This window comes from Canis lupus, chromosome 37 (assembly GCF_048164855.1).
Source record: "Canis lupus baileyi chromosome 37, mCanLup2.hap1, whole genome shotgun sequence".
Lineage (NCBI taxonomy): Eukaryota > Metazoa > Chordata > Mammalia > Carnivora > Canidae > Canis > Canis lupus.
The window spans coordinates 10036942-10061286 of record NC_132874.1 but is presented as its reverse complement, the minus strand read 5'-3'; the positions used below and the strand labels follow the sequence as shown (position 1 = coordinate 10061286).

The 24345-nt window shown below is 39.6% G+C and overlaps 1 protein-coding gene and 2 pseudogenes across 1 annotated transcript in view; 2 read left to right on the top strand and 1 right to left on the bottom strand.

The window, feature by feature from the left end:
* Window positions 1-1661, top strand: part of CAP2 (cyclase associated actin cytoskeleton regulatory protein 2) — a 137582-nt gene extending 135921 nt beyond the window's left edge. Inside the window, exon 13 of the mRNA XM_072813960.1 lies at window positions 273-1661. Coding sequence (XP_072670061.1) covers window positions 273-356 — 84 coding nt within the window. The 3' untranslated portion in view covers window positions 357-1661. The remainder of the gene's footprint in view (window positions 1-272) is intronic.
* Window positions 1662-17232: 15571 nt separating this feature from the next.
* On the top strand, window positions 17233-18705 carry LOC140626345 (actin-related protein 2/3 complex subunit 1B-B-like; annotated as a pseudogene).
* Window positions 18706-22000: 3295 nt separating this feature from the next.
* Window positions 22001-23685, bottom strand: LOC140626192 (small ribosomal subunit protein uS2B-like; annotated as a pseudogene).
* Window positions 23686-24345: the final 660 nt, after the last annotated feature.

Genomic DNA, 24345 nt, shown 5'->3' with positions numbered 1-24345 from the left:
CACCTAGCTCATGGGGCTGTAGGTTAAGTCCACATATACCTAGTACTTAGAAGAGTGCCTGGTTCTGAGGAGGTTCTAGCTTTAATGATGACACCAGCAGACAGTCACAGAGCTTACACACAACTATGCAAGCAAGTATTCACGGGACACAGAAGACCTCTCCACAACACAGTTTTGGTTTCCATAAAATGCCATTGTCCCCCATGTGACCCGAATCAGTTTGCAAAGGGAAGCCCTGATTTAAGAAACTTTGTTCTTCTGCATTTTTCCAGAGAGAATTTCCTGTTCCAGAACAGTTCAAGACAGTCTGGGATGGATCCAAGTTGGTCACTGAACCTGCAGAAATTATGGGCTAACCGCCAGAGAGATGACACCCTCCCTCCACCCCCCGACCTGAATCTATCCAAAAAAAAAAAAAAAAAAAAAAAAGGCAGCATTAAAGACCTAGAAGTTGCAGTAACATCTACTGCTTTAGTTTTGGCTTCCAACATTCTGTATTATTTCTGGCATGCCTTCGTGGGCATTTTGAAGTATTTAAAGTTTCTTCATGATTTGGCTTTGTGTGTGATTTGAGTTCCACATGATGACTTGTGAGCATTACACATCTAAAGGGGGGAAAGAATTCTCTCCCCCTAATATTAATCACACGGTAGCTGATAGGTAAAAAAAAAAATACTGCATGATTCAATTTGACACTTACATTTAATTGCTAGTTGGAAAATAAAACCTTTGAGAATCTAAGATGTACATTTTTACCTTTTAGGCAATTTTAATAGGAAGTAGTAGTAGTATGCTCTGAGAAATCTAACATTTTTTTTCTCATTTTTGCCAAATGTTCGCTTTATCAGCACGGATACATTGTTGGCATGAATACATAGTTCAACCCAGTTTTTTACAAAACATAAGAAAATTCTATCCTAAGGACCATATCCAGTTTCTTGGTCTGTAGAAGACTTGTATTCTTTACTAAAAATAGATCCTAATGATTCATCTTAAAATATTCTTCTGCCATTTTACTTTTCTGCAAAAAGATTTGTATGCCAAAAGATTGGTGGGAGGAAGCAGATGTAGTACCTCTCAATTTTGCTCGAAGATCAACTCAATTTTTTTGTTTCCCAGTTTTGAACCTGTTGAATATCAGATGCCTTGTGAATGATGTCATTAATGTTTTCTTATAAACTCTTTTCTTTTTCACTTGCCAGACTTCTAACCAGTCTCGGAAAAATGAACGTTAAAAAGCCATAGCTGTAATACTTCTTCCAAAACCTGAAGAATTGTTTGTTGGTTTGACGTGCTGCTCCTATTTTGTAGTATTGAGAGTATATGCTTTTCAACATAAGAAAAACTATGATATTCCTTTCTATCTTTTCAGTACACAGTGCTGAAAAATCTGCAACTTCTTGGATCACATGTAATGAATTCTAGTATAATGCTTGCAGACCCAATACAAGCATATATATTGTGCCTACTATAGCCTTTGGAATACGTTATTTCCGTTTTTTAAATATCTTCTATATCCATATAGTATTCAAATTACTGATGCTCATGTACCAAGGTTTTGCTATACAAGTTTTGTTCATATGAATAATGTGGCTTTAGTAAATATCTTTTTTTCAATTGTAAACTTATTCTGAAATAAAGTAAAATTCTAATTGTTTAAATACTGTGATGAATTCTGGCTGTTAAAATATTTTTTTCCGCTTTGATTCGCCCCTTGCTCATATGTCAGATATGTTAGATTCAGGAAAGACAGCTGAGCCCTTCTGGTTGGCTTGGAGAATGTATCCAGCATGCCATCCAGCATGCCATTCTCCAAAGAATGACTTCTTTAAGATAGATACCAGATAAAGCCATTTGCAGTTGGAATGACAGTCAGAAAATTCTAGAATCCAGTTTCATAATGCAAGTCCTCTTCACTGAGAAAATCCCCTTCATAGATCTTCATTAAAGTAAATATCCAAGAAAATATAGTTTTTAATAAGGATACAATTATATATATATACTGTGTATTTTAATTTATAATAAAAACAGAACTTTTACAATAAATTTGTAAATAAACTTCTGGAGGAAAAATTGTAAGTGGGAAGAAAAGACTCTAAAGAGGACATGTTACATACACTTTAAATAGTAATTATTTTATATTGAAAAAATTCACTCACCCTACGACCCAGCAGTTGCACTACTGGGGATTTACCCCAAGGATACAGATGCAGTGAAACGCAGGGACACCTGCACCCCGATGTTTCTAGCAGCAATGTCCACAATAGCCAAACCGTGGAAGGAGCCTCGGTGTCCATCAAAAGATGAATGGATAAAGAAGATGCTTGTTTATGTATACAATGGAATATTCCTCAGCCATTAGAAACGACAAATACCCACCATTTGCTTCGACATGGATGGACCTGGAGGGTCCATGCTGAGTGAAATAAGTCAATCGGAGAAGGACAATCATTATATGGTCTCATTCATATGGGGAATATAAAAAATGGTGAAAGGGAATAAAGGGGAAAGGAGAAAAAATGAGTGGGAAGTATCAGAGAGGGAGACAGAACATGAGAGACTCCTAACTCTGGAAACGAACAAGGGGTGGTGGAAAGGGAGGTGGGCGGGGGATGGGGGTGACTGGGTGACTCACTGAGGGGGGCACTTGATGGGATGAGCACTGGGTGTTATGCTATATGTTGGCAAATTTAACTCCAATAAAAAAAAATTCACTCAAAATTCTTAGACTCTGGGATGCTTGGGTGGCTCAGCAGTCGAGCGTCTGCCTTTGGCTAAGGTCGTGATCCTGGGGTCCTGGGATTGAGTCCCACATGGGGCTCCCCACAGGGAGCCTGCTTCTCCCTCTGCCTATGTCTCTACCTCTCTCTGTGTGTGTGTCTCTCATGAATAAATACATAAAATCTTTTTTTAAAAAATTATTAGGCTCTGTTGACTGGCCTTGGGCTTACATCAGGCTTTCAAAATGATTCACTGCAGATACTGAAAATCTAGACTTGTGGTTCAATTATTTTATCAGCCCTGGGGCCTTAAGTCACCTATTGGCTTTATGAGTAAGTTGAATTTGTTGAGAAGGGAGGAGGAAAACAAGTTTGGCAGTGTATAGGAATATAATTACTCAGACAATGCAGCACTTGCAATAGGCTTTCTTTCTTGCACATTATGGAATTCCAATGTTACCAATGCTATGACCTAAAACACACTGCCAAAGGGGTAAGAAATTCATATTAGCAGAATTGCATTCACAAAAAATCAAAACAAAAATACATGTCAGAAAATTAAGTGTCAAGAGTCTCCTGTATCTCTTTGCTTTGCAACATTATAAAGTATTTTGTAGGTTCAAATGATAAAATAATCCAGAATCTATTGTTTTGAAAATCCTTTCCTTGATAATATAGTTTCCACCAAATAATCTATTACTGATAGTTTTCCTTTCACAACAAGACATTTTTTTTAAGATTTTATTTATTTATTCATGAGAGACACAGGGAGAGAGAGAGGCAGAGACACAGGCAGAGGGAGAAGCAGGCTCCATGCAGAGAGCCTGATGTGGGACTCCATCCTCGGGCTCCAGGATCAGGCCCTGGACTAAAGGTGCCAAACCGCTGAGCCACCCGAGCTGCCCAACAAGAGGTCTTCAAGTGAAGGATGGGTACTAACCATTCCTTATCTATAGAAATTTCTTCTAGAACTGGTAGGAAATATATACAGTTCTACTCATTTATTCTTTTGTTCATTGAAAATGTCTACTTCGACTTCTTAGAGTCTAGATGAGTTTCAAGAATGCCTTCATTTTAAAGAGGACAAAGCTGAGGTCTAGTGACATTAGCAGCTTGCATAAAGCAACCAGTTAGAGGTAAAGCAAGGACTAGAACACACACACATACACACATACATCTTTTTATAACTACCGTAATTTGGCTTCGAGTCTCACCATGTTTCTGAAACTCTCAAAGGACATAAATCCAGTGGCTTTCTCTCATTCCTCATCCACTGTGATTTTGGACACTGTCACTTCACTGTTAAACTCCATTTGATTTTATGATGCACAGTAAACTTCTCTGGCTCCTCTCTTCCTTCTTTTTCTCCCCCTGTCAAATGCTCATTTGTCTTCCTTAACTTCATCTATCACTCATGTAGATGACTGCCAAATCCATATCCACAGCCTGAATTCATCTCCCCAGAATCTTAACTCCCAATTGCCTGTATTTCTACCTGCCTGTCCCAGCTGCATTCCACATGGTGAGAATTAATAAACATTTGCCATACATATCCGTATTTTCCTCATCTGCCTTTCTAAATGCATTCAGTTGTCATCATAGATCTACAACCAGACATTTCCCTTGATAGGAAACGCTGAAAGAGAACCAGATCTGGAAGGAACCATGGTTTAGTCTTAAGCGTGTTTATTTCAGGATATCTTTGTGACATTTAATTGGAAATGAAGAGTACACAGTTGGATATGGGTCTTTTCCATTGCCTCTGACATGAAATCTTTAGGATGCATTTCTAAGTCTCATATTCCAAAAATGACTTTCATTAAACATGCTCATTTCAAAACAATTATTTTAAACCATTGGCACTTTCTGCACCACTTCAGATACAGATACAACTTGAAGGCTTTAATTGCTTCAACTGAGACAAGTTGATTTAATAGCATTCACAGACATCTTTGGCAAGTTTAACCATTTCAGTGTCTCTGTATATGATGCAGCTTATATCTGTGTTACAAGTGAAAAGTAAGCCAGCTCAAATTAACTAGTGATATATCCATCCAGATTTCTCCAAATGGTTTTTGTTCTTCTACTGTTTGTTTAGTGACTTGGCACGGAATATGCAACTAACAAAGGGTAACATTTGCCTATCAGTAGAGAATTTTTTTCATGTTTCCCTCTAGTACAATCTATCACTTTATTTTTTTTAAAGATTTATTTATTTATGATAGACAGAGAGAGAGAGTCAGAGACACAGGAGGAGGGAGAGGCAGGCTCCATGCCAGGAGCCCGACGCGGGACTCAATCCCGGGACCCCAGGATCGTGCCCTGGGCCAAAGGCAGGTGCTAAACCTTTGAGCCACCCAGGGATCCCCAATCTATCACTTTATATTTAAAGATGATTTTTTCCCAGGGGTGCTTGGGTGGCTCGGTTGAGTGGTTGAGCATCTGACTCTTGGTTTGGGCATAGGCCATGATCTCACAGTCGTGGGATCGAGCCCCACATCAGGCTCTGGGCTCAATGCAGAGTCTGCTTCAGATTCTCTGTCCTTCTTCCTCTCTCTCTCTCTCTCTCTTTCTCTCTCAAATACATAAAATATTTTTTTTAAAAAGATTTCTGCCCAAAGGTACAATATTTGAGTTCTAAGTCCACTTTATTTCAATACCTTACTTTTTAGGATCATGATGGTCAAAAAATGGTGTCAGATACTGACATGATGATCCAGATAAAAGAAATGCATCATTACTTACTAAACCATGATATACATTTTTTAAATTCATTACCAGTATCACAAAGGCTTTTTTCAAATTCAACTAGTAATTTCCCATGATATCACTAATTCATCTTAGAAAGTAATCAGAAGGTGTCCTTAATTTAAGAAGTATTTTTTGTTATTTTTAATAACCGTATGGGCTCATTTCCTCACCTCATAGGTCAAAAAATTTATCATGGAAAGTCTTCCCATAAATGTAACCATTTTGCAGATTTGTTTGGGAAAGTGAGATATGTTTGGGAAGACTTTTTTTGTTCCTGCTTATTGTCCCTGTGGGGCATAGTCATGTTTACATATAATGAATGGTACACATCTCCTAGCAGGAGGGCGCTAATGACACATGTTCCCCAGCAGCCTGCCCTGCATGCTGCTGATATTATGACACCCCCTGCTTCAGGCATTCTTCTTCAGTTTAAAAGCCAGGGAGAAAATATCCCAGTTATGTAGGTGCAAACTGCTAGTTCCAGGGGAGTACTGCCTTCTGCAATCAAGCATGATAAAAATCTATGATCCTTTATGGATATTTAGAAACACAGTCCTGTAGCATTACTGAAAGACATACACTGAGCTAGAGAAATATTTTACAAGAGCCAATGTGTGATATGTATCTTCAGGAAAAGGATATAAATTTATGGCAATATGGTATTTATAGGAATTGTAAGTTATACGTATTCTCCATATCCTAGGATAGAGAAAAGTTGAATGAAAATTTTCCTCCACTATTACAGATCTTACTTCCTTAGCTCTGACTACAATGGTAAATTGAAACAAAAATTTTGAGATTTACCTAACTGAAGCAAAATGCAATTAATTGTACAAGGCTATTGAAAAAGAATAGTATTTGAAAACCTAAGTTATCCAAACTATCTGTCCACATTCACTAAATAAGTGATCAAAACCTCCCTATATATATATATTCAATCACTGCTGATATGCCAATATCTGAAGAATAAAGAAGGAATATTTTAAAGTAAGCCCATTCAGTGAATGTAGAATTCAGGGAGTGATGTCCCATCATTAACAACTAAAATCTAGTTCTCTGGAGAGTCATCAAAATGTTCTCTCGTTTGTTAGCATCTAAAATAACTACACCAGCAATATGGTCTACATTCTGCATGCTGCTTCCACCAAATGGCTATACAACTATTTTATCAAATTAAATTAATTCCATACTCTCTAGTTTTCGGAAATAAGTCTTTCTTCAACATCTCACCAGATAGGCACATTTCCAATAGGGCTTATCATCCGAGGAAGAGAAAGCTCCTATTTCATTAACTCTTCAAGATAGTAAAGTAGGTCTCATACTAATTAGAAGGAACTTTGGCATGGGAGTCAGCTCTGGTTTCCATTTGGGATCTGTTACTAACCAGAGGTGTGTCCATTTGACAAACGCTGGTGATATCTTTAATTACAGGTCATTCTTTTAAAATGAGATCAATGTGTTAATGTTTTCTCTGACATGACTAAACAAATAAACAACAAAACTGCCTGTGACAGTCATCTGTTTTCATTAGTGAACTACATTTCCCAGCCTCCTTTGCAGTCCACCGGTCATGTAACCAAGTTCTCCTTGAAGGAATGTGAGAACTATAAATCTCACTTTAGGCAGTCTTTTAGGATAGCATGTTTTTTCCACATTCCCTTTCCCTTCCACTCCAGTCAGATCCTGGACACAGCAAACAGCCCCAATAATGCAGATGACAATATATGCTGAACACGCAAAAACAACAAGTTAGGAAGTGTGTCCCTGAGTCATAATATGGAAATCAGCCACTTACTGATCTGAACCTGTTTCAGGTAGTTACATGAGAGATAAATTTTATCCCAAGTGTCCATCGAAAGACAAATGGATAAAGAAGATGTGGTATATATATTCACAATGGAGTATTAGTCATAAGAAAGAATGAACTCTTGCCATTTGCAATAACATGGATGGATCTAAAGGGTATAAAAAGTGAAATAAGTCAGTCAGAGAAAGACAAGTATCACAAGATTTTACTCATTAATTTACTTACATTGTGTAGTTTAAGAAACAAAACTGAGAAAGAGAGACAAACCAAAAAACAGATTCTTAACTAGAGAGAACAAACTGATATTTGTAGGTGGAGGGATGGGTGAAATAGGTGATGGGGATAGAGAGTACACTTATCATGATGAGCACTGAGTCATGTATAGAATTGTTGAATCACTCTAATGTACACCTGAAACTAATATAACACTATATGTTAACTACACTGGAATTAAAATTTTTAATATATATAAATATATATATGATGAATTAAGGAACAAAAGCATTCTTGCCAATCATTTAAAAAAGAAATGTTTATATTGTGCCTAAACTATTACATATTTGAATTTATTTATCACAGAAGTTTGCCTACCAAAACTAAGATGCCACCTAGTGAACCCTTTGATTTACTGGTTCAGTAACCAGAAATACCTTCAAATAATTTGGAAAGATGTGTACATTAAGTGAGCATATAAGATAAAAGCAGATTGTAAGAAAATTTTTATTAAAATATTATAAATAAGTCACAGAGATGAAAAGCACACACAGGGAAAATAGTTGATACTATTGTAATAAGGTTGTTTGGTGACAAATGTTTACACTGAGCATTAAGCAATGTATAGAATTGCAGAATCATTATGTTATACTGAAAGTAATATAATACTATATGTTAATTATACTTCAATTATAGAATTAAATAACAAAACAAAGTCTACCCAAAAAATCTTTTCACAGCCCAGTTAAAACAATGTAAAATGAGTTTTTAAATTCAAAAAAAAATAAATTAAAATGTATGTTAATTAAAATAACAATGTTTGGTTTCTATAGAGAGGTATATAAATATATATTTTACAAGAAATCATTTAGTATGGTGGTTGAGAGCATGAATCATAATTTTATCACAGGCTATATGATTTGAGAAAAAAAAATCACTTAACTTCTCTATACTTCAGTTTGTTCATCCTTAATATAGAGATGACAATAATAGTATTTACTCACCAGATTGTTTTGAGGATTAAACTAATTAATATTGATATAGCACACAGTAAAGCTCATATAAGTATTATTAATTAATATTATTATCATCATTATAGCATCGAGAAAAATAGGGAAAGATAACAAAATGGCAATAATGGCTATCTTTGGAGTATGGGATTGGAAAGAAAGACGTTTTCTCTTTCTATTCTTTATTGTTTGAATTTGTCACAGTAAGCATTATTTGCATTTGACTATTAAAATTCCCATAACTCTGTTATTAAAGACCCAATAATTTTTAAGCTTTTATTTTTAAGTAATCTCTATGCCAATGTGAGGCTCAAACTCACGAACCTGAGACGAAGAGTCACATGCTTGACTGACAGAGTCAGCTGGACACCCAGCAATACGCAATAATTTTTAAAACACATTCAAAAGAAAGTAATTACCTTTTGCTTTATCAATTTCTTTTTGCCTGCTACTGATTATAGGTTCCTGTTTCAAAAAAAAAAACACACATGAAGAAAATGTTTTGTAATCAACATGAAAAAATATAATCCAAAGGGAAAAATCAAATAGCTTTAAGTGCTTATTTGAAAAAAGAGGTAAAAGCTATTTAATCAGAACAACTGCTTAGAACCCAGTGATTTCAATTCAGCAACTTAAACATTTTTTAAAACACTTCTATGTGATTGGTACTGAGAATACAAGGGGACAAGTGTCACAGTCCCTACCTTGAGGAAAAATACAGGTTGAAGATTCTTTAGAAAAACTTAAATTTTCTTTCTAATTTCTAAAAAATATATATAAAAGTTTCTTTAAAAATAAATTCATGCTTTCTAAAATATGAGGAAAAAAACAAAAAAGTCATTTGCCAAAGTACAGAAAATAAAAGGAAGAATGCAGGACACCTGGGTGGCTCAGTGGTTGAGAGTCTGCTTTCTGCTCAGGGCGTGATCCCGGAGTCCTGGGATCGAGTCCCCCATTGAGCTCCCTGCAAGGAGCCTGCTTCTCCCTCTGCCTGTGTCTCTGCCTCTTTCTCCATGTCTCTCATGAATAAGTAAATAAAATCTTTAAAAAGATAAAAAATAAAAATAAAAAAGGAAGAATGGGAATAGAGCAAGATGAAACCTAAGACCAAAGATATTACAGAAATAGGTATAAACATGATATATTATAGCACGAGAATACAGAAACACGATTCAACAAATATACACATTGTTTTTTAAAAGCCACATCTAAAACAAAGCATCTCAAGATGTGAGAACTAAAAGGATGGGTAAATGGAAATTAAACGAATGTAAACAAGAAAGCAGGAGTCACAATACTATCACTATATAATACAATTCAAAGTATATATATTAAGCAGAAAATTAAAGGTTACTTTATAATGATGATGGATAGAATTCACACAGAAAATACAACTCTCAGGGGCACCCCGGTGACTCAGTTGGTTAAGCACCCGACTCCTGACTCTTGATTTCAGCTCAGATCACGATCTCAGAGTCCCAAGATCAAGCCCCGAAGAGGGACTCCCCACTCAGTGCGGAGTCTGCTGGTGGATTCTTTCTCTGCCTCCCCCTCTGCCCCTCCCCCACCAAATAAACAGATAAATCTTTTTTAAAAAGAAAAGAAAAGAAAACTCTCAGAGAAGTCTTTATGTGGTTGTATTAGTTTTCTATTGCTACATAACCCATGACCTCAGACTTAACCATTTAAAACAACACCTGCTTATCTCAGTCTCTAAAGTTGGAAGTCTGAGCCTGACGTGGTAAGGGCTCTGGTCAGGGTCTAACAAAACTGAAATCAGATCAAGATGCCGTAGAACTGTATTCTCTTCTAGAGCTTGTCCAAGGTTTGGGGGTCCTCTTGCAAACTCATTCAGATTATTAGCAGAATTCCATTCCTTGAGGTTGTAGGACTCAAGACTCTGTTCCCTGGCTGGATCCTGGCTGGGGAATCTCTCTTAGCTTCCAGAAGCTGCACTCAGGTCCTTGCCTCAGGGCCTCTTCCATAGGCCTTTCACAACAGGGCTGTTTCCCTCTTCAAGGCCAACATGAGAATCCCTCTCCACATCTCTCGACCACTTCCATCTCTGACCTTTAAACTCTCTTTTAGGGGCGCCTGGTGGCTCAGTTGGTTAAGCGTCTGCTTTTGGCTCAGATCATGATCCCAGGGTCCCAGGATCAAGTCCCACATGGGGCTCCCTGCTCAGTGGGAAGCCTCTTCTCCCTCTCCCTCTGCAGCTCCCTCTCCCTCTGCAGCTCCCTCTGCTGCCCCCCTGCCTCTGAGAGAGTGTGTGTGTTCTCTCTCTTTATCAAATCATGGGAGGATTGGCTCATCATATTCACAGATCTCTCTCATACTCAAGGGGAGAAATTATACCCAGCACGTATGCCAGGGAGCAGGGATTTTGGAATCTCCCTGCCACAGTGTGGAACTGTTTTTCATAAAACGGTGTCCAGCGATAACTTAAAAATGCAAAAGGATGAATTTTTAAATATAAAAGTAGTGGGCTCTAATATGTATTTCTGTCTTGGACAGATTTAACAGACAAAATAACTATGGCTCTAATATAAAAAAATCTAAATTATATTACTAATGAGATTGGTTTGAAAGATCCTGGGAACTCTAAAAATGGAGAAAATACTTGTTTTTCCAGTGTTTTATGGACTTAATGCTTTGTTAGGGTAAAATGAAAATTTAAGAGCATAAAAAGTAAACATATGGCCACAGTATTTGAGGGCAAGGTAGTAAAGGTAAAGCAGAGAAGAAAAGATTTAGCAAGATAGTCCAACCACTGAAAAAGATTTATCTGAATCAAAGAAGAAAGCAAAACTGCAGTAACAAATTAGTGGCAACAAAAGCACTGCATATGAAAGATTATAGAGTGATTAGCATTCTGGCAAAAGTTAGGAAACAAAGCATATTAAAGGAATAATGGAGAAATAAATTAATAAAGTAAATTTTTAAAAAGATTTTCTTTGACAGAGAGAGAGCTAGCAAGTGCACAAGCAGGGGGAGTGACAGCCAGAGGGAGTGGGAGCAGGCTCCTCGCTGAGCAGGGAGCCCGATGTGGGGCTTCATCCCAGGACTCTGGGATCATGACTTGAACCAAAGACAGATACTTAACTGACAGCCAACCAGGTGCCCCTAATGAAGCAAATATTAAAGAACTTTAACAATTAAAATATTTTTTACTTTTAAAAAAGTAGAAGACAATGTAGAAAGATCTATATAGACAATGTGACAATCCTTTGGGGTGCAAAATATTTATTTGTGGTTTCAATTAGTTATAACAAGCATATTTTACTTTTGCAACTAAAAATGATTGAGAGGTAGGCAAATATTAGCACTGCCTTCAGCCCAGGGTGTGATCCTAGGGTTCCTGGATGGAGTCCCACGTCCGACTCCCTGCAGGGAGCCTGCTTTTCCCTCTGCCTGTGTCTCTGCCTCTCTCTCTCTCTGTGTGTCTCTCGTGAATAAATAAATAAAAGCTTTAAAAAAATGAATATTCTGGGTTTTGCAGGTTAGCTAGAAAGTGCCAATAATATTGACTATTTTTCCAATATCTTATGAAACATTTAAAAATTGATTCAATAATTCAAAATTAGTGTCAAATTCCACAATGAAAAAAATACACAGGCATTGTTTGATCAAAACAATGAGGTTAGAAAACTAGAATTTAAAAGTAACTAAAAGATTAGCCATTAGACAGTCAGTTCTTTGATTTTTAAATTTCTTCAGTTAAAAATGCCTTTAGGTTTTTGTGTTGAGTCAATTTAAGCAATTTTTTTTTTTCTAAACAATAATCCATTTGAGGGATGCCTGTGTGGCTCAGTTGGTTAAGTGTCTGCCTTCGGCTCAGGTCATGGTCCCAAGGTCCTGGGATCAGCTCCCTGTTCAATGGGGAGTCTTCTTTGCCCTCTCTCTCTGCCTCCCCCCATGCTCTCTTTCTTTTCCTCCCCTCTCAAATACATAAGAAAAATATTTTAAAAATCCATTTGGATTATTTGGAATGAAACTGAATGTCTTTTTTTTTTTTTAACTGTTTTGGTGTTTTCAACTCTATATTCTTTCTTAATGTTCTATAGTTGTAGTTTCTTTTTTTCTTAATTAATGTTGCCAGAATTTTATTGTATTGTTTTTTCTTCAAAAAAAAAAAAAAACACTAGTTATTGAACTTATTGACAAGCTACACTACTGTTCTGATTCCTAGCTTTGAATTTTTAAGGCTATCTCATTTATTTTCATTGTTTTCCTTTCACATATAATCCTACAGAAAAATATACTTGACTTGTATCTTTATACCCTAGTTCTCATATTGCTGAAAGGCAGTTTCCTAAAACTGGAGTTAATGAGTCAAAGCTCAGACATTCTGAATGTTGGTGTATGCAACTAAATTATCCTTCCAAAAAGTTGTGCAAATTTACACTCCTTCCAACTGTGCACAAGGGAACCCATTCATCTATAATTCATAAGCACTGGGTACCATCAATCTTCACAATTTTTCAATTCTGATAGGCAAAAACATGACATGGCTTACTCAAGTACACAAAATTGACTGGAGGTAGGGAGTAGGGAAAGCTTACTGTATAAAAAGATGGTAAATTATCGTGGTTAGTAAGAATAAAGTGAGCCAGGGTATTAAATTTAAAACAGAGTATACAGGTCAACAAAACTCTATGACAAAAGAGAAAATGGAGAAGCAACCAGAAACGTGAACTTTTTTTATTCTTTTGACTGCAAGAGTGAGTGGGTCAAGAAGAGAGTGGGAACTGGATGAAGTTGGGTTGAAGTTTCACGGTCTGGCAGTGGAGCTCTACTTTATGACAACAGCACAATGTGGGGGTGTCATGTAAATAGAGTAAATAATAATGAGGAGGGAGAGAGGGGCATTAAGCTAGTTGGCTATGTGCTGGAGAGAGCTCAGGGAGAAATCTGGAAGGAGTGGTACCATGACCAAGAAACTGCAAGGGAAAAATCTGAGTTGAGTGTAAAAGGGCTAAGCTAAGCTGGCTGCTCAAGAGCTTCTGTGGTTTTCCCCTGGATTGGTTGCTTCCACTGCTAATAAAGGCGCAGCAAGCAGAAGCAAATGGATGTTTTCAACATTTATTTGTACCAACACTTTATAAATATTTGTCCTCTGTCTTTCATAATAGTTTTCCAATGTTGACGGGGTGGGAGCCACACTCAGCCTCCCACCTTGAACTTTCTGGGCACCATACTCTTCTCTGACATGTGACCGGAACACTTCTTTGTTGGTTTCTTTCCTCCTGATGTCACTTTCTTCACACATCGACTTATTTTTAGCTTTTCTCATTGCTGTCCATACCTTAAAAGCTTTCATTTTCACTCCCAATTCTTAGATTTCAAAAGCAACAATCTAATTCTAACCCTAAAATCGTCCTTCCTTTCAGGCTTTTTGTGGGCACTACATGTATCCGTACACATAACTTGGAGCTAGTCAACAGTCCTTGGTTTCTGTTAGTATCAAATGAAGACTGAAGGGATTATTTTTAAGATCCTTAGGTTCTGGAGCTGGGTTTCGACAGTGTGGTGGAGTTCTTAGCTTTGGAAATTCCTCCACCTACTGGTTGCCGAAAGTCAGTTTACTATATGAGGCTTGGGTTGCTTGATGAGTGCTGCCTGTTTTTAAGAATATGTGCATCTCGTGAATGCTGATGCATTTATAAATCACTTTGAATTCCTAAAATCAAAAATTCTGTTATAAAAAACATATACCCTTCTAGAACATTTAAAAGCAGAGGATACATTTCTCAATGCCTTTTAACAACCACTGGAGGGCAGAAAAGCATCATATAGCAATTCACTCCAAGTTTGACTAAAGAAAAATGATGCCTTATTTTACATGTATTTCTAAAATTTAGTACCAAAATCAAATATTTATTATTATTATTATTATTATTATTATTATTATTATTATTTTGGGGGGGGCAGACAGAGAGAAAATCCTAAGCAGGCTCCACACCTAGTCTAGCACAGAACCCAACCCAGGGCTCAATCTCACCACCCTGAGATCACCTGAGCCAAAATCAAGTCAGACACTTAACTGACTGAGCCACCCAAGTGCTCTCAAAATCCAGTTATTTTTCAACCTAATCTTTTATTTGGTGCACTGCACATTTTTCTGGAAGAAACCAGTGGTGGAGGTATTGTTATTTTTTCTAATTGCTTTCTATCCCTTTATCACATCAAACAAAGCTTTATTCTGAAGTAGACATTTTAAAGAGCAATTTGCCTATCATGGGGTGACTGTCATATACAATCCATCCTAAAAGAGCAAATTCATGGCTGTTCAGTTTTCAGGAACTCTCATTTCCATTGTCCTAGAAAAACATGGATTCAGACATAGCAAAAGTAATTAGCTACTATCTTAATACCTTCTCTTCTAAAACAAACTCCTTCAAAAATTCACTTATCTCTTCTTACCTTCCCTTCTCTCTTCAATCAACTTTTCACCTTTCATCCCATGAAACTACTCAGCAAACCCTCAGTGACCTACTTAGGGCCAAATCCAGTTAAGACTCTTTAGTTAGAAATATCATAAACTGGCACTTGTGAACCTACATTTAAGAATAATTTATTGGGAAGGCGCCTGGCTGGCTCAGTCAGTAGAGCGTGCAATTCTTGATCTCAGAGTTGTAGTTTCAAGCCCCATGTTGGGTATAGAAATTATTTTAAAATAAAGTCTTAAAAAAATAATGGAAGGCTATTACAGCCTCTAAAATTAAAGGAAGAAATGTAGATAGCAACAAATAATCAATAGTCTTATCAGAGACTGATGTTGATATAAAATGTATGCCACCTCTGGTCACTTGGCTCTAGTTTCCAAGTCCCAGGTGGGCGTGGCCTCCCCACTAGCAGAATGGGCTGACAGCCCCCCTCCAGCTGCACACAGTGGGAGGGGGTGGGTCATCAGTAAGAGGAGACTGGGGTGCTATTACAAAAAGAGGGAGAAAGAGGCAGAGTGGCCCACCATCATTTCCATTCTCTTTTGATTTATTTATAGCTTCAACACCAGGTATAGCTCCCTTCTCATGGAACCTTCCCACCTCACTTTTTTTTTTCGCAGTCTTTTTTCTTTCCTTTCTTTCTTCAATATTACCCTAGCCTCTGTTCTTGGCTTTCTTTTCTTGTTATTTCAGGGTATTTTCTATCTACTCACTACTTGAAGGACCACCTGCATCCTTTTGACACCACAATCTGTATCTTTACAGACACAATATAGTCAACAGCCAGTACCCCTTGGACATCTCATGGGTTCTCCCTTTAACTTTCTTGTGCTTCCTGCTGTCTTCACTCAGGCATCCAAACCAGAGACCGTGCTCTTTCTCTTGCTCTCCCCAAATCCATTCACCAAATTCTGCAAGCTGGGCTTCCTTAATGTCACTCAGATGCCTCCTTTCCTTTACCTCCCCTTGCTGTTGTCCTGGCAGAGGCGCTATCTTATCTAAATGACAGTCTCCTACCCGGAGTTCCTGCCTTCAATCTCACACCATTCTAACCTACCTCCCACATGGCTACTGCAGAGAGGTTTCTTAAAAAATAAAATAAAATAAATATGACTGAGTTTGTCTCCCTGAGTTTATTTCCCACCAATAGCTTCTGCTGTCCACCAGATAAAGTCCCAAACTCTCTTATAAGGGACAAAAGCCCTTCCTAATCCAGCCCCTCCCTACTTTTCCAGATTTGTCTCTACTCAGTCCATCGCAGACCATAAATAACAGCTTAGCTATTTCCATGAACTTTGTTCATGTTGCACCCTCTCCCTGGAATAGGCTTCATTATTGGTTCTTGTAATAAATACTTTTAAGACTTAGCTCACCTCAAAGTCACCTCCTATATAAAGTCTTTCCTGAGTCAAACCTGCCTCTTGGCAAATAAAACTGACCACTCCTTCTTTAAGGTCACATTTTTGCCTCAAACTTAATTACCTAACAATCTCTCCCATCTATGCTATAGCTCCTCAACTACAAAGACTGGGACTTAATTCACCTTTGTACTCCTAATACTTGGCATAGTATTTGTAACTTAAAATGCTCAGGAAATGACTATAAACAATCCCTGACTTTGACTTTGTGATGGTGCAAAAGTGATAGGCACTCAATAGAAACTATACTTTGAACTTTGAATTTGGATCTTTCCAGGGCTGGTGGTATGTGGTGTGATCCTCTCCTATGATGCAGTGCAGTGGCAGCTCCTTGCCAGCCCCGCGATCCCAAGGGTGAACAACCAATACACTGACAGCCAACCACTCTGTCCCCTATAACCATCTGCTTTCACTTTCAGAACAGTGTTCAATAAATAACATGAGATCTTCAACATGTTATTATCAAATAGGCTTTTTGCTAGATGATTTTGCCCAACCGTAGTGTAATTTTGAGCATGTTAAAGGTAGGCTAGGCTGTATATGATGTTCTGCAAATCATGTGTATTAGTTTTTTTCACCATTTTGCTGGGTTTCTTGGGACTTAACCCCATTGTAAGTTGAGGAAGATGGGTACAGATATGAACTTCTGGCTAGAGGAGGTAAAGAAAATTTACCTAGTCGCTTGAGGAACCCTGGAGAAAAGAATCACCAACATTTTTTAGTTAGAACCAGCTAGGCCAATCTAGAGATGTAATGTGTGTCTTCTTTTAAATCTAGCAATAGAATTGCCTTGGGAGTTTTTAGAAAACACGGATGGCCAGACCCTCATCAAGACCAGTTATAGGAGGAAGTGGCTGCGGCACCGCGCAGGGCCCAGAGCCGGTTTGGGGTGTCGACTGCCCAGAGTCCGCGGCCGGGGCGCCCCAGGAGCTAAGCGGCCATGGCCTACCACAGCTTCCTGGTGGAGCCCATCAGCTGCCACGCCTGGAACAAGGACCGCACCCAGATTGCCATCTGTCCCAACAACCATCAGGTGCACATCTATGAGAAGAGCGGGGCCAAGTGGGTCAAGGTCCACGAGCTCAAGGAGCACAATGGGCAGGTGGACAGGCATTGACTGGGCCCCTGAGAGTAACCGAATACAGGTCGCAATGCCTACGTATGGACGCTGAAGGGCTGCACATGGAAGCCCACACTAGTCATCCTGCGGATCAACCGGGCTGCCCGCTGTGTGCGCTGGGCCCCCCATGAGAACAAGTTTGCTGTGGGTAGTGGCTCCCGTGTCATCTCCATCTGCTATTTTGAGCAGGAAAATGACTGGTGGGTGTGCAAGTGCATCAAGAAGCCCATTTGCTCCACGGTCCTCAGCCTGGACTGGCACCCCAACAATGTGCTCTTGGCAGGGGCTCCCGTGACTTCAAGTGCAGGATCTTCTCGGCCTACATCAAGGAGGTGGAGGAGCGGCCAGTACCCACCCCGTGGGGCTCCAAGATGCCCTTTGGGGAGCTGATGTTTGAGTCTAGCAGTAGCTGTGGCTGGGTGCACGGCACCTCTTTCCAGCCAGTGGCAGCCACGTGGCCTGGGTCAGCCACGACAGCACCGTGTGCCTAGCCGATGCCGACAAGAAAATAGCTGTTGCCACTCTGGCCTCTGAAACGCTGCCACTGCTGGCCCTGACCTTCATCACAGAAAACAGTCTGGTGGCAGCAGGCCACGACTGTTTTCCGGCGCTGTTTACCTATGACAGCACCACAGGGACACTGAGTTCTGGTGGGCGGCTGGACGTGCCCAAGCAAAGCTCGCAGCGTGGCCTGACCGCCCGAAAGTGCTTCCAGAATCTGGACAAGAAGGCGAGCTCAGAGGGCAGCGTGGCTCCTGGCTCCGGCCTGGACTCAGTGCATAAGAACAGCGTGAGCCAGATCTCGGGCTCAGCGGGGGCAAGGCTGAGTGCTCACAGTTCTGCACCACAGGAATGGATGAGCATGAGCATCTGGGATGTGAAGAGCTTGGAATCAGCCTTGAAGAACCTCAAGATCAAATGGCCCATGAGGAATATGTTGCCCTCATCCCCACTGCTGGGGAAGGGGGTCAGGAAGGCTAAGGGTCACTTTGCTGAATGTTTCTAGGGTAGTAGTCTGGGTCCCCGTGGAGACTGCTCCAGCCAGAGGGGAGGGCAAAGTGGGGAGGGGCGGGAAGCTTTTCTTACCTATTGAAGGAACATATGTCTTTTTGTCAGAGAAATGTTTTCATTTATTGTTAAAAACAAAAATGTTCCCAAAGCACTGTGCTGGTCATGAACTGCTTCAAAAACATGGAGGTAATAAAAAAGCAATCTTAGAACTGGAAGAAAAAAAAAAAAGACCAGTTATATTAGAATCTTTAGGGGTGGGGCCCAGACATGGGTGGTTTTTAAAGGCTCCTCAGAGATTATAGTGTGCAGCCAGAATTGAGACCCACTGGTGCACGGTACTCCTGAAATGACTATAGCCAGACTACAGGATTATGAGGAGCAGAATGCCTAGGTGACCAAGGGCTACCCACCAAGGAAAAAACATCAACATCACTGGTCTGTGACTAGGGGGCAGTGCTTTGAAATAAATGAGAAGAAAAACTTTCAAGAGCAACATCAGATAGAACCACTTAAATATTTTATGGCCCAGCTCTAAGGAAGTTTGTTGAAAGTGAATAATTGCAGAAAGCTATAAACAGTGATCAACTTTCCTTCTCATGGAAAACTAGTAAGCTATTTAGTTCACTGACAAAAAAACAATGTGAAGAACTTTGGAATCCCTACCCAAAGTAGGATTCTTCTGGTTGTAACAGAAACAAAGGGAAAAGGGACTTACTAGCTCCAGCAACTCTAAAAAATTTCAAGGAGATGGTTTCAGACATTACTGAATCCAAGAGAGAAACATGTCACAAGAGTATTTTGTTTCTCCATCATTTTTTTTAAAGATTTTAATTATTTATTCATGAGATACACACACACAGAGAGAGAGGCAAAGGCATAGGCAGAGGGAGAAATAGGCTCCCTGCGGGGAGCCTGATGCGAGACTCAATCCCAGAACTCCGGATCACGCTCTGAACCAAAAGCAGACGTTCAATCACTGAGCCACCCAGGTGTCCCTGTTTCTCCATCTCTTGGTTCCACCCTTCTCTACGTTGGTCTCAGTTTCAGGCAAAAAATCATTCATGTGGCATCAAAAATGGCCATCAGCAGCTATAGGATCATACTATCCTTGCATGTGGCTGGCAGTCTAGTGAATGATGGGTACCTCCTTTCAGATGGCAAAATCCCAGAGATGACTCTATCCCTGAACCTGTGGCTAGTGGATGTGCTTATTGGCAAGGCCAGAGGGCCACAGTCAGTTCTCATCAGAACAACAGATTAAGAATGGGAGGAGGCTTAGTTCTCCAGTGAGATGCTGAATAATGAAAAATGAGTCTATTTTATGTGTGGCTCAACTGGTACTGAGTTTTGTGAATATTATTCTGTGATGGTTATTATTTTGGGATTGTAATCCAAAGAATCTGACACTGGCTAATGGCGGGGGGCGGGGATATTACTAGAATAATGGGTGACTCACAGAATCAAAGGGAAAGGTGAGCACGACTCTAAAGTGATCGAGAACCATGGACAATCCGAGGATCCAGTAACAGAAGCTCACAGACGGTCTGTTTAGACTGATAGGTATCCAACCACCTGCAGTCACCATTCAAGATTCAAGCTCTACTTAGACAAAAACCCAATTCACCCAACTGTGAGGAGGAGAGGGCAGGTTGGTAGAATGGTAGTTGACAGTCCCATTCCCATGAGAATAGAAAGAATGGGGATGGGGCAGGATGCTGTTGCTCAAAGGGGAAAAGGATCCCTGGTAATAAAACCCAAAAGCTAATGGATATAAAGTTTGTTATGCAAGATGTATAGCTTTAGATATCTGCTGTACAATATAGCATCTACAGTTAACAATATTGTATACTTAAAAATCTGTTAAAAGAATAGATCTCATGTCAAGTGTTCTTGCCACACCGACCCAAACCTTGGAGGCCAGAGTAAGAATCAGATAAAGTCACCTTTCTGCAATCTTGTTATTCATGTCAACTAAAAGTCTCAAATGTGTTTAAAGTAAAATTTTCTAGTCTGGATGTGAAATCCAAAACATTTCCTAACAACTACAGAGGAGGAATTAAAATGGCCCCCTTAAAAAAAAATAAAATAAAAAATAAATAAAATGACCCCCTTGACGCTTTATGTACACAATTCTATGCTGCCAGCTACTGCAGATTTTACTGAGCTTTCCAAAGGCATGTTCTGTATGGGGAAAGGGAGTAGTCTTTTCCAGTATCGATCCCCTAAGGGTTGTACACTGCCAACAAACTTTAGCGTGCTTCAGAATCAATTGGAAGTCTCCTTAAAATACAGATTGGCAGACCCTCAGGTCCAGAGTCTCTGATTCAGAAGGTCTAACGTGAGACCCAAGAATTTGCATTTTTAGCACATTCCCAGGAGATGCTATTTCTGGTCCAGGAACCAGATTTTGTAAACCACTGCAATAGACTGATGTGGCTTCCCCTGTTCCGAGGTACTGTTCTCTCAAAGTCAGCAAAGTCCTCTATCATTCTGTGCTCTTTTCTCCATCTCTGTTTTCCTTGATTTTCCTGCTATATTTTAAACATTTTTTTAACATTCTACTACTATTTGATTCTGTAAAAGTTCTTTTCCTCTATTGTTATCTTCTTTCACTGATTCTCTGTCCCTTAACTGATATGCACACAACTTTTCAAAGTGTGCACCTGCTCAAGACCAGGAATATGGAATGTGAAGGTTAAAACCATTTTTTTTTATCCTAACAGCAGAGTTTGCATTGCTGGCACAGAAGCCAGATCCTGGTGACATTATTTGAACCCTCTCTATTCAGCCATGAAATCAGCCCCCCCCACTTTCTTTTTTATTTCCTTTTTCATCTTTCCTTACTTCCTTGCCACCAAAGTAATAGTTTCTTTAAAAACTCAAATAATAGTAGGGGCACCTGGGTGGCTCAGTGGTTGAGTGTCTACCTTTGGCTCAGGTCATGATCCTGGGGTCCTTGGATCAAGTCCCGCATTGGGGTCCCCGTGAGAAGCCTGCTTCTTCCTCTACCTGTGTCTCTGCCTCTCTGTCTCTCATGAATAAATAAATAAATAAATAAATAAATAATCTTAAAAAAGAACACTCAAAGAGTAGAAGAAAAACGGCATACTCTGCCCCACATTGGACACCCCATCCTGTTCCCTGGAAGCAAGCTCACTGGTGTCGTGTGCAGGGTGTGCACTGCATAACCCTAGCAACTGTATTCACAGCATGAATATTATCTATTTTCTTGCTGGTGACATGTTTTTTGTTTTTGCTTTTACAAAATCAGAATATTACATTATCTTCCTGACAGGTGTACGTGTCTTGAAAAAGGGAAGCCTCCATTTAATTTCCATGAAGGTGACCCTGAGTATTTTAAATTCTTTCAGCTGTTTCATCTGACATTTGCCTCCATATTTCTAAATAATATGCTAACTTCAATTTCTTTATATCTCACCTTTAGATGTCATGTCATTTAGGTGTCTGTTGACTCTTCATAAAGGAGATCAGTGTTTCGCTACCTTATGCCTTCTCCTACCTCTTTTATTTCCCATCCTCTCAAAGTAACACATTACAATTTTGGCTGAAACAATAGTATTGATATTATTACGAATCTTAGAAATACTATTCAGTAATGAGCCAAGTTGCAATTATGACTGTGTTTCCTTTCCTTTCTTGGGTTTGTTTTTTGTTTGTTTGTTTGTTTGTTTTTTTCCCCTGGTATTTTTAAAAACTGTTTATTTTCCATCACCTCATGTCCATTTCCTGCTTAAAAGTCTGTGGAACAGTCTGAGACTACTCAGCCGTTATTCCTCCCCATTTGGTAGTATGGGCAGAAGGAGCCACAAACCAGTCTTGCCTGGCAAGCTGAGTGCTCCAGGCTATGGTAGGGAACAGCTGGGAGGCACAGAGGGCCCCTGCTCACCTGCAGACCAGCCTCTGACCTTAGGCACAGTGGCAGTACACTTGGGACTTGCAACAATCCATTTAGGCTGGAGTTCCTCCCTGGCCACAGCCTTTTCAACAGCAGTGTGATTTTCAGGCTCTTCTCAATCTCTTTAGGATCTCTGTTGAAGGAGAGATTGGACATGATCTCCCATGGGAGTCCACAGGAGATGTTGCCATGTATGCCAGAACCTCTAGGGCCAACATCCACCGCATCAGACCCGCCGAGGAAGTTCATTGTTGCAAGGGATGGTGATATCCACACGGAGCAGAGGAGAGTCTGTGTTTCATGCAGCAATGTAGACAGGTTATCAGAAGATGTTTCTTTGAGAGGCTGGTAGTCAGCTCTGGGGTCAGTATCCATTAGGAATGGCTCCCAGAACTAGTTGGTGAGGATCCCAGGAGTGAAGTGGCCAGCAACAAGTGGCTCTAGGGGCAGCAGCACACTTCAGCCCAGCTCGCTGGCCAGGATTCCTAGAGGATGCGTGCGACATGACATCAGCCGGGTTTTCCATGGAAATAATAGCATGAGCTGCCAGCAGAAGCTTCTCGTAGGTTCTCTTCAGATTTATGATGTAGATATCATTTTTCCTTCTGTAGATGTACAGTTCCTTTGGAAATCAAGATTGAGGCCATCTAAATTGTACTGCCACAAGGAATCTGAGGATATCTCCTCCTTTTGTAGGACAGTAAGGGCTCCAGACATTGCAAAAGTTTCTCTTTAAGTTAAGACAGCAACTCAAAACAACACCATATGGACCTTTCTGGGTAGCAAGGAAAGGCTTACTTTTCCTGGTACTGAGGATGGCCTTTCTTTTTAAAATGTTTGGTTTTGGGAAGCCTGGGTGGCTCAGCAGTTGAGCATCTGCCTTCAGCTCAGATTGTGATCCCAGGGTCCTGAGATCGAGTCCCTCTGCCCATGTCTCAGCCTCTTTCTCTGTGTCACTCATGAATAAATAAAAATCTTTAAAATGTTTGATTTTATACCTAAGTTTTTTCAAAAAATTGTCAAATGTTCATCAATATTATTCTCTACAACTCTAATATATTAATAGATTTCACTTCTATCTTGGAAAGCTCTTTTCCTAATCTTGTACTCTTATTTTGATCTATTGGTAGGTTTGGGGCAGAGTGATAAGCTGGCAAACCAAACTTTTTGTTCTTGGACCCACCAATGGCAACACATAGGCTTTCTCTGGGACTAACTAATTTCTTAAAAGAAGACTACTCCCGTATCTCACTTGGGAATTTCAAGAACAGGTCTGGCGGGGAGAATTGGGTACGAAGAGTCACTGATAAAGACTTTTATTAGGGGATCCCTGGGTGGCGCAGCAGTTTGGCACCTGCCTTTGGCCAGGGCGCGATCCCGGAGACCCAGGATCGAATCCCACATCGGGCTCCCGGTGTATGGAGCCTGCTTCTCCCTCTGCCTGTGTCTCTGCCTCTCTCTCTTTCTCTCTCTGTGACTATCATAAATAAATAAAAATTTTAAAAAAATTAAAAAAAAAAGACTTTTATTTAATCTTCTTCCTGTCAGCACTGTACTTCACTTCCACTTTCCAAAACATCCGTCCCAAGCCTCTCCTCCTTAGGTCAGGACCTTCTATCTTGCAAAACTACATCCACCTGTAGGTTATAACTTTATTCATTTATTTCCTTTCAATAGGTGTTCTGGAAAAGAGATGAGTACACAGGGTCAATCACTGTGCTTCTCAAGACAATTCTTCTCAATCTCATTTAACTTGAGAATTAATTTTCTTAAGCCATTTCATTTTCACATTGCACTCCTTTTTTCTGAGTTCCATTTCCTTTCTGCTGAAGTATATCCTTCAGAGTTTGGGTGTGAATGAAAAAAATTCCATTTGTCAATTTCTTTAACAGTTTGATGGTATATTAGAAGGTGAGCATCCTTGTAATCACTT